Genomic DNA, 10,275 nt, shown 5'->3' with positions numbered 1-10,275 from the left:
CAAACTCACTAAGTAAGTATATAACTGGAAAACCATTGAGTGCAATAAAGGTTAAATGTAATTCCAGACTTTTAACTGCAATTTAGAAAGTGTGTTTCTGCAAAGTCAGACCCAGCTAATGAGCTAACAGAGACCAAATGGTATCACAGTGTTTACAGTTTCACTAAAGGGCAGGACCTGCTCTCTGCAAGGAGCTGCTGCAGAGGACACCAGAGACCACTGAACTCCCTTGACTCCTCAGGAAAAAAAAAGAGTAAAATAAAGTAGCACTTGCTGGGTTTTTATGGGTCAATGTACATAGATGAGTACTGAGCCAACCCCTTCCCAGTCAGGTCATTTTCCATTTTATTTTTTGTGTATCCTGTGCATTAGTCCCCATTATAAGCCACTTTTCATCACATGCCTACTCTGGATAAAACCATTTCCTTGCATTGCTTTGGGTAAGCTGTGTTTTCTCCTGTACATCCCTCATTTAGCCTGATTTTGAGCTCTCGTGTCTGAGAGCAGGGCTAATGGAAAGAAAATACTCCAGGAGAACACAGGGAAAATAAAATCCATACAGCATATAAATTATGCTGCCAGTTGCAAGGAACAAATATGTGCAGTCAAGGGAATACAGCTTTCTAAGACACTACTTCCTGCTGCTGAACAATACGGGAATGGGTTCTTATATCCCTTAGCAACCTAATGTTCTCAAAATCAACAGGAATTTTGGCACAGCTGCCTCCTGTTAATAAACTGTTTGTGATGCTTTAAAAAAAATGATACAGCCTGTCACTGAAGGAAAAAAAGCCTCTGATAAAAGTCATCTCAAGGAAAGGGTGGAAGTGAACTGCAATTAACCTCTTTCCTTCTGCTGTCCATCGCGTTGCTGGCACATCCCTGCTGTATTGTGCTGCAGGGATTGCTCATGGATGCTCCTGCAGAGCATGCTCAGCTGTGTCCCATCCAGCTGATGTAGAGGACTGTTCTCCCCATGTGCCAGGGTTTTCTCCAGCTCTGTCTCCACTTTGAGCTGACAGTTCCGAATTGCCTCCTGGATGCTCTGCAGGTTCCACTGAGTTCTCGGAAGGGCGTCATCCACCGTGAAAACGCCGTCGCGTGTTCTCCGCACTTGTGTGCACACAGCAGATGATTTCAGCTCCAGACCAATCTCGTGGACCACCTTCCGCAGGTACTGCTGAGTCTCATGCAAGCAATGGATTTCTAGGAGGACAGAGACATTCCTTCAGAAGCAAAGCTTTGACACAAGCTCTGACATTGTAAATCCAGACATCACTCGCAGTTGCACTCAAAGAACTGGTTTGGCAGAAGACACTAAGAGTATGGCATGATTTTCTGGAATACTGCAGGGTGTTCCACACCCTTCCAAAGTGAATACTTTAGAAAACAAACCTATAGATATAGAAGAGTAATGTAGAAATTTAGGTATTTCAAAGGGGATAAAAAGGCACCTTTTTTAATAAGACAATTTGTGAGGTAAAGGGAACTAGCTACAGGAAAACAAATGACACTTAAAAAAAACCCCCAAAACCCAGCACTGAAATGCAGTACACTGAAACACTGTGCTAAGAAGAATTTCCCCCATAAGTATTCATTATGCAAATTTTCCAGCCTTGGGCTTAGATCTGAACTGGAAAGGAAAAAGCTACAAGCTGGCTGGATTTACCAGAGAAGTTATGAATTGGTAAGAAATTCCTACCAACTCATTTTGCATTAAATCATGAGTAAGAAAATGAAGTTTACCAACTCATTTGCCATAATACATACTCAAGAGTTCTCCAGTACATTCTGTGCCAGACCTACCTAGCTGGAATTCTGGAAGTGCAAACTGGAGGCATCGGATTGCTGTGATTATTGGGGGGCTTTTTCCCATGGGGCGAATCAACCCTTTGACAGCCAGCTCATATGCCTCTTGTGTTTTCATATCAATGTTAGAATACCTAGAAAAAAAGAGAGCAGCAGAGACATTTAGAAATTTCTTCGAAGACATTCAAAATTTGTCCATCCCCTATAAAACAGAGATGCAATTTTTATTCTTAAAACCATCCAATGAGTTTCTGCATATATTTTTGTGGTGTATGTACTATCACTAGTATAGCACAGTTGGGGATGGAGGTACTTGGTTATGTCTACAAGTTATTTTTGTCAGCCCTAATATAGCAGATTGGTTCTAAACCAGCAGGTTGGAGATTTTGGGATACATGAAGGACATTTAACTGCAATATCTCCCCAGAGCACTCAGAGTAACTCCTTTCTACCCCTTGCTAGCACTCCAATCTTTACAGACTTTGATTATGGGAAACAAAATCCTCTCATTTATTTTGAAGACCAGCACATGGCAGTGGGATCAGATCAGCTCATTGCCCTGGTGGATACGCACATCAGCAGGGCCTTTTGATTTGTCCCTTGAATGACAGCAAGAATCCGCTCCAGCTTCTCCCTTGTGATGTGATCTGCAAATATTAAAGCAAAAACAAAGTCTCAATTATCCATCCAGAAACTGGAAAGTCTGAAAAGTGCCACTGAGGTATTGCTGTCCCTCGGGCAGGCAGTTACATCAAAAGGGGCTGATGAGAGCTGAGGGGTGGCCTTTGCAAAGTCACTTTCCCTGGCTCTGCATGGAGCAGCACAGAGCTGGACTGCACAGGGAAGAGTTATTTGGCTTAACTGATTCCAAAATGTTGATGCTCCAGTTTTCTTATTGTATGTTTTCATTCAGTGAAATCTCCTAACTGCTATCTCCAAGTGTGATTCACAGGACATCTGGGTCCTGACCAACCCTGCAGCAACCACTGTGCCCAGCATTCATGCTGGCTTTAACACATCATGGTTAGATTTAGAATGGGGAAACTACAACATCAACAAGGACTAGAAGACATGCAAGATGTGGCTTTTGTCATTGTGCAATTCACCTGATTAAATGCTTTAATCTGTAGTTTGGTGTTCTGTTAAAAAAAAACCAAAAAACACATCAAATCAGTTTCTTACCAAATGTTGTCTTCTCTACTAAATTTCCTGTGTCTGAGAAGTCATCTGTGGCTTTACCAAAAAGCCCACCAACAGTATAAACCTGGAAGAAGGACAAAGAGTGCAATTTATCCAAAAAATGCTCCAAGCAATTGAGCAGCAGTACTGTACCATGCAGCTGCTAGAAGTGTGGGCTATGAGTTCTATTCAAAGACAGCAGCATCCTGTACTCAAAAGGCCACGAGTGGCTGCTCATGTGAAGGATGAAACTCTAGACCCTGAAAAGCTCTCAAAAGCATTGGTAGGTTTGAGACTTAAGTGCAGAATCAACATCACAAGGCTGGCCTGGGCCACTGGGGCAGGATCAAGTGTGCAATGGCACTCTGGGGCTCTGTTCAGAGCCAGCACCTACCTTGGTGAGGTGGCAGTTGTACAGGTCAGTGAGCAGCTTGTTCCCATGGCCGATGCCAAGCACTGAAACATAGGAAATATGGAACCTGTTTTTCAGCCTCACAAAAAGTCACTGATGTGCATTTACACAGCACTAAACACTCACGACACTCTTGCCCGCCGGACAGGGATGTATCTCCTTAGGAGTCACATCTGAGCAGTGCAATTAGACCCTCAGATTATTGTCTGACATGAAAACCATAGGGCTATAACCAGAACTCTTGGATTTACCCAGAACTTTCCACCTGGGCACTCAGGGCAAATGCTCAGCAGTGCCAGCCACAGCGAAGCCAACTGAGGTGGTGGAGCAGACATGGGGCTTGGTGTCCCCCAGCAGAACCTGGTGTGCCTGGGTCTCTCCCATCTAGCTTTGCCAGCAGCTTGCTGGGCCATTTCTGCTGTGCTTTAGCACTTAACTCCCAGCAGGGCTGTGAGATCCAGGGGCTGCTGCAGTTCAGTGGCTGTGCATCCACCCTTCTTCCCTGCATGGAAACCCATCACCTCGCACACAGCAGGACACGGTACTGGGCCGGGACAACACCCACCGAAAACTCCCGAGGCTTTCACATCCAGCCGGTGACCTGCTCCGATCTTCAGCTTCCTGAACCGCGGGCCTCGGACTGCAACGGAGACAGTGATGGAGCGGGTCCGCAGCGCCACCGGTCCCCGGTGTCCCCCGGCCCAGGCCCCGCTGTGTCCTTACCGAGGGGGTGGTCGGCCAGCACCGGCACGCTGGCAGGCACCAGCTCCACGGCCCCGCCGCCGCCCGGGGCCGGGGTCGGTAGGAAGCGGACTTGCTGCCGCGGGGCGCGTTCCGGAGCCGCGTTCAGCTCTGAAAGAGACCCGGGGGGAGAGGGGGAAGTCAGGGCCGGCCGGCGAACCCCGGGGATGGGATGGGACGGGTCGGGCCGCACCGGTAGCCCCGGGGGATGGGATGGTCTAGGGGGTCCCGCCGCCCGCGCTCACCGCGCAGCAGCCGCGTCTCCAGCGCCTCCCGGACGCGGCCCCACGCCACCCCCGCCGGCTTGTACACGGCGAACAGCCCGGCCAGCTCGGCCGCCGCCGCCATGGCCACCGCCCCGCCCCGCTCCGGGCGCTTCCGGGGCAGCGGCGGGGCCGGCCCGGGGATGCGGCAGCTGCTGCTGCGGGCGGCGCGGGCGGGGGTCCCGCTGCTGCGGAGGGGTCCCGCTCACCCAGGCAAGTGCCTCCCGCCGCAGCCGCTGGAGCGTCCGGGCCAGCCCCGCACCCGGGCCGCTCCCTTACCCGCTGCTCCCCGCAGGCAGAGCCCGGCCGAGCCACAGCGAGCCGCGGGGCCGGGATGGAGGCGGCGAAGAGGAGGAGGAGGAGATTGAAGGGTGGCAGCAGCTGTACCCCGGGCACATCCCCACCAGCCCGCTGCAGAAGGCGCTGCTGGCCGCCGGCTCCGCGGTCATGGCGCTCTATGACCCCTACAGACACGGTAAGGCCGGCCAGGGCAGCGCCTGCCACCCGCGTCCAGAAAATCCCGCTCCCTGCCGCCTGGAGGCTTCATAGGAGAGTCTGGGGCAAGCGCAGGGCTGAGAACTGACCCGGTGCAGGAGGCTGCGAAAGAGAGGGAGTGAGGAAACCCAAACACGCCCCAGTGTGACCCGTTGTGATGCCACCCAGACTGGTCTGTTTCTCCAGAGTCCCCCAGACCTCATGACTACTCCTCCATCCCATTCCCGGGAAGGGTTATGTGGGTGACACCAGGGCAGAGTAGCCCTGAAGCTGAAGATCTGTGGTTTATGGGATCCCCACTTTGCCACGGGCTTCCTGCCCGCTCCTGGTCAATGGTTCATTGCCCTATTTCCTCACCTGCCAACCAAGCATAGCTGGGTGTTGCAAAAACAGCTCTTGGGTCACTCTCTGGTCTCTCTTTCAGACATGGTGGCAGTCCTTGGGGAGACCACAGGCTGCCTGGCCCTGCCAAACCTGCGAGACAAGATGAAAAACCACCCTGAAGGTTACCGCATCCTCCAGTGCGTCCCTCCCCATCCCTCCCTCCCTCGCTGCCTGGTTTGTGGTGGGGTGGCAGACACGAGACCAAGCAGGTTCCTTGGCCTTGGAAGCAGCAAAAGTGTTTTGTAGCTCTAACCCTCCAGGCTAACTTTATTTTTAACGTTCACAGGAACCCTGTGACACATCTAAGGGCAGGCACCACTTGCCTGTCTGTTCTGCTTCACTGCTGGAACTGGCAGCTGCCAACACCACGAGATGCAGCAGCAGGCACAGGGGAGAAATCCATGGACGTGGATGCTGAGCAGTGATGAGAACACACTACACCCATGGATTTCTTCCCTGTGCCTGCTGCTGCATTTTCTTGCATTGAAGGTTCTGTCTCTGCTGATCTCCTCCTCCTTAGACACTTCCATATTTTTTTTTCCTGGCTCAAGCTGAAATGAGGCCAGTTCTCTTGTTTTCTTCTTTAAGACTCCATCACTTCTGCTTCCATGTCTGCAAGGACTTGTTGAGTGCAGCAAGGCTGAGGACCAGGAGGGATTTCTCTTACTAACCAAGCTCTCACTGTATATCTGCTTGCCTTCTCCCTGCTCCCTGTCATGTGTCACACCTGCTGCTTGTGTCACATAGGAGCTTGAGAAAAGTTGCTTTTGCCATATGCTTGTGCAGACCAGTCTCTTCCTGGCTCAAGAGGTTGACTTGGTAAAACATCCAGAGCACTGGGATGGGGCTGAATCCCAGCAGAACTGCCCAGGGAGAGGGTTGGGAAGGGACATACCCACCTGCTCCTTGCCCTGTGGTATTGCAGGGATTTGCAGGGGTCTGAACTGGGCACACAGGTGTTTTTGTTTTTATCCCCAAGTCTGCTGAGGTGGCTTTGACAACAAATACACAAGGAAATATTTGCAGCCAGTGTGAAACTGGTGCCAGTGATGATTATCTCCCTGGCACCTTTACTCTAGGAGCTGAGCAGCTCCTGGATCTTTTATCATAGGAAGAGTTTACCCTGTGAATGAAGATAAAAGGGCTTTTGTTTACTTACAAGGCTGTGAGGCACCTGTTTGCCAACAACCTGTTGAGGAGACCTTTCTCTGTGTGCCTGCCGTGTGGCTGGTGGTGAAAGCCTAAGCAGGATTGAAATTAAACCTGTGCTTAGAACAAATTCCTTCTTTTCTTCGGGGTTGCTTCTTTGAAGCTCTGACTGCTTTGCAGGGACACTACATTTCTCTGCTGTGCAGGGCTGGCTGTTGTTGGGGTCTGTGCCTGGCTGCAGCCCACACAGCAGCAGCTTTTCAATGCAGGGGACACCAGTGTTTTTCGCACCAGAGTTGTTACAAGCACACAAGATAAAAGCCCTTTTATTGCCAAGGCTTCAGGTAGATCCTTTAAGCAATTCATGTCCCAGCCTCTGCAACAGACATGCAGACAGTGCTGCTCCTGCAGTGAGCAGTTAGGATCTGCACAGGGAAAATAGCACAGATGGGCAGAGACAGGGGTGGGGGTTTCCAAGGGCTCCTTTTCTGCAGGACCTGCTGCTGTGGATTTCACTGGGAGTCTCACTGAGCTGTGTTTTGCTTCCAGGGAACGGCCTCGCATCCGTCTGTCCACCCTGGACATGGCCAGGCTGCAGGGGCTGCCGGAGGGCTCGCTGGGCCGGGAGTACGTCCGGTTTTTGGAGGACAATGTGAGTGTGGGGTTTCATGGGGTGCAGATTTCTGTGGCTGATCCCTGTGCTGGGAGCACAGGTGAGATTGGAGCCACAGAGTTGAGCTGGGCCTCTTTGGACTTGCAGAAAGTCTCTCCAGACACGCGGATGCCGCCCAAGTTTGTCGATGATGAAGAGCTGGCGTACGTGATCCAGCGGTACCGGGAAGTCCATGACCTGATGCACACCCTCCTGGGCATGCCAACCAACATGCTGGGTGAGGAGCAGTGGGCTCAGGGAGCCCAAACCCACTGATTGTGCTCGGCTGCCTCCCAGAAATGGAGCAGGCTGGGCCAGCTGGACTCCCTGATCCTCAGCCTGGAGGGGAGGATTTTGCATCATCACTGTCCTACATCACTGGCTCTGTGGTGACAAAGAGGCCATGAGAAGTCACCTTTTCCCTGCTGGGAGATGCTCTGCCCAAGCCCTAGGCACAGGCAGGCACTGGATGGGTGATTTCTGCCTGGCAGGGAGGGTGGCATAGAGGGAGGGATGTTTTGCAAGCTCTGTGTGAGGGCAGAAGGGAATTCCTGGTTGCTCCTTATCTGCACGTCTCTGTGTCCTTTGCCCTCATTTTGTGTCTGACTCAATAGCAAGTCACAGGTGCAGCCTTGCTGGTACCTGTGGGGACCAGCATGACAGGTCTCTTCAGGCTTTGCTTGAGTCGAGGCAGTTTTGTAAAAGGCTTGTGCTGTGAGACCCACACGGAACATCAGGGCTTGGCACTGTATTGCCAAGGTCTGCAGGGAGTTGGATTGCCTGGGATGTGTTCCCCAAGCTCCCAGGGCTTGGGGAGTGCCATCCCTCTGGGGTGGAGGAATGGTGTGTGACAAGGCCCATCCTGGCACAGGATGAGGCCATGGCCAGACTTAGGAAGCATTCCCAAGTAGCCATCCTTGAGAAGGGCAGATGTACAGCCTGTGCTGAGGATCCACACAGCCCTGGCTGCCCTTGATCCAGGTGCTCTGTCTGCTCACAAGCTCCCTGCTCCCCCAGGTGAGGTGGTGGTGAAGTGGTTTGAAGCCATCCAGACGGGGCTGCCCATGTGTGTCCTGGGAGCAGCGTTCGGCCCTGCCCGGCTCAGCACACGGTAGGTGCCCAGCCCTGCCCTGGGGACTCCCAGCCTGTGTGGTGCTTTCCCCTGTCCACTGGGGACAAAGAGGGGACACTGCTGGTTTGCAGTGGGGAGTCATGGATCCCTTCATGAGCCCACTGCTGTCCCCACATCCCAAGGAAGTGGTGATAGCTTTGCCTTGTCACTCAAGCAGAACCTGATGCTTAATCTGCATTCAACACCAGCTCCCCTGTGCCAGGCAGGAGCAATTTCCAGGCCTTGGATGGGCGTGTGTTGAGGGCCAGCAGGACCCTCACTACATTGACAGCTGTTCCCTGCCCCAGCACATCTGTTTTCATGGCCCAGCAGTTGCAGAACCTGAGTTCTGGCCTTGGGGTGGTGCTGACTGTAACCTTCCTGGCACGCCATCCTCTTCTGGGCCTCAGTTTCCCCTGTGAGTTAAGCAGAGGGGATGCCAGAAAGTTAAAGGGATATATGGGACACGTGAGCTTGGCATCAGCCTACAATGGGGACTTGGAGAAGGAAATTAACAAAATGTGGATATCAAAAGTGCCGCCACCTGTGTCGTTTGTTCCAGAAAGCTGCAGGTCCTGGCCACCGAGCTGGTTCCCTGGGCGATTCGGAGTGGGCTCAACTCCAGCTGTGTCCTGAACGTCTACTACGAGCAGCGCTGGGAGCAGCCAGTGGAGTCCCTGCGGGAGGAGCTCGGCATCCTCCCTCCCCCAGCTGTCCGAGTGTGAGAGCTGGGGTGGGGAAGGGCCCCGGGGATCCCTGCTGGCAGCCAGCAGCCCCAGCCGCACCCCAAACCCTCCTGCCCTGCCCGCAGCACAGCGTGGCTGTAGCTCTTCCACCATGGACCCAAGGGCTGTGTTTTCTCCTGCCAAGAGCTGGCACCAGCCTGTTGGTAGGGGCCAACTGGCACCTCCCGTGGCTGTGACAAAAACTCGACCTTTTTTGCTGTTTGTTTTTGGTTGAGGGATGTCAAGGTGAGATGTGCCTTTGCCAGCTGGTCTGGCTGCTCAGCTCTCCCAGCAGCAGCATTCCAGTACTGATGCTCCCAAATGCTGGGATGGGGAGGGAGCACACTGCAGCAAACCTTGGCCTTGGCCTTCTGCGGCCCCAGGGCTGTGCAGGTAAATCCTTCCTCCCACCCTTCCCATCCTGGGAAGATCGAGGCTTCAAATCTTGGTGCTGCCTTGGGCTGGAGCTAAACCCATGATTTTCCAGAGGAGCACAGGGGCAGGTTTGGTGTGTGCAGTGGTGAAATCCCATTTTGTAGTGGTGCCTAACTGGTCTGTTGGGTCACATTGGATGTGCCTCACTTCCTGCCTCAGAGACCAGGCAGTGTGTGATTGTGCCCACAGGGCAGGCAGGGAAATACCTTTGGATATTTTCCCTCATGGATTGCCTCTTTTGAGAGCTGATCCGGTCTGCTGTGTCTTCCTGTAGTCCCTCCCCATCAAATATGATGAAATCCACGATTGTGCTGGCTGTTCAGTAGGAATCATCCCTTCCTTGGGCAACAAAATGACACAGTTGTGATTATGGGATTGAATCCAGTGAGTGCAGAAACAGCGGCTGCTGGTGCTGTGTCTGGGAGCTGATTGCTGTCTGGGTTAATTAAACTGTGCTCCAGACTGCCAGCAGCCAGGGAGCAGAGTTGTTGGATGTGATGACAAAGAGCCACGAGGCCAGGGGCTCTTTGTTCATGTGTCTTTGCTGTTGGAATTCCTTCTTGTTTAATAAATCCACACTGGAGCTTGTAGTTCATCACCCCTGTCCTTTTGCCCCATCTCCCCTCCTGAGCTGGAGATCTGATGTGAAATCTCACCCCTTTTCGGCTCCAGCAGGTTTTCTTCCTACCCCCCAGACTTCCTTTTTCTAACTTCTCCCTGCATCAGTCACCCCATGAGCCAGACTTTGGGTTTTTCTCCAAATCCTCCCTTGGCCCTCAGAGTTATTTCCAACAGATACGAAAAATCAGTATATAAATACATCCTTTAGCTGCCAGTAAAACACACAGTGTGGGGGTTATGCTAGTGCAGTGGTCGAGATGAAAGAAACATTTGCCTCTAAAATGACCCAGAAACGTCAG

The 10,275-nt window shown here is 52.4% G+C and overlaps 2 protein-coding genes across 2 annotated transcripts; one reads left to right on the top strand and one right to left on the bottom strand.

Moving 5' to 3' along the window:
- Window positions 1–40: 40 nt before the first annotated feature.
- TRUB2 (TruB pseudouridine synthase family member 2) lies at window positions 41–4,515 on the bottom strand. The gene is made up of 8 exons (XM_084219896.1): window positions 4,387–4,515; window positions 4,124–4,252; window positions 3,966–4,040; window positions 3,383–3,444; window positions 2,992–3,073; window positions 2,384–2,456; window positions 1,807–1,943; window positions 41–1,206 (listed from the first exon to the last, which is right to left on the bottom strand). The coding sequence occupies exons 1-8, from the start codon at window positions 4,487–4,489 to the stop codon at window positions 839–841; spliced, it is 1,029 nt and encodes a 342-aa protein (XP_084076022.1). The 5' UTR covers window positions 4,490–4,515; the 3' UTR covers window positions 41–838.
- On the top strand, window positions 4,488–9,945 carry COQ4 (coenzyme Q4; the record flags this gene model as incomplete). Its single annotated transcript, XM_084219897.1, has 7 exons — window positions 4,488–4,621; window positions 4,704–4,879; window positions 5,324–5,420; window positions 6,982–7,084; window positions 7,193–7,322; window positions 8,102–8,195; window positions 8,758–9,945. The coding sequence occupies 7 exons, from the start codon at window positions 4,488–4,490 to the stop codon at window positions 8,918–8,920; spliced, it is 897 nt and encodes a 298-aa protein (XP_084076023.1). The 3' UTR covers window positions 8,921–9,945.
- Between the last annotated feature and the right edge of the window lie 330 nt (window positions 9,946–10,275).

The sequence above is a fragment of the Fringilla coelebs genome, assembly GCF_963513975.1.
Source record: "Fringilla coelebs genome assembly, chromosome: 21".
Lineage (NCBI taxonomy): Eukaryota > Metazoa > Chordata > Aves > Passeriformes > Fringillidae > Fringilla > Fringilla coelebs.
This window is presented reverse-complemented; position numbering and strand designations above follow the sequence as displayed.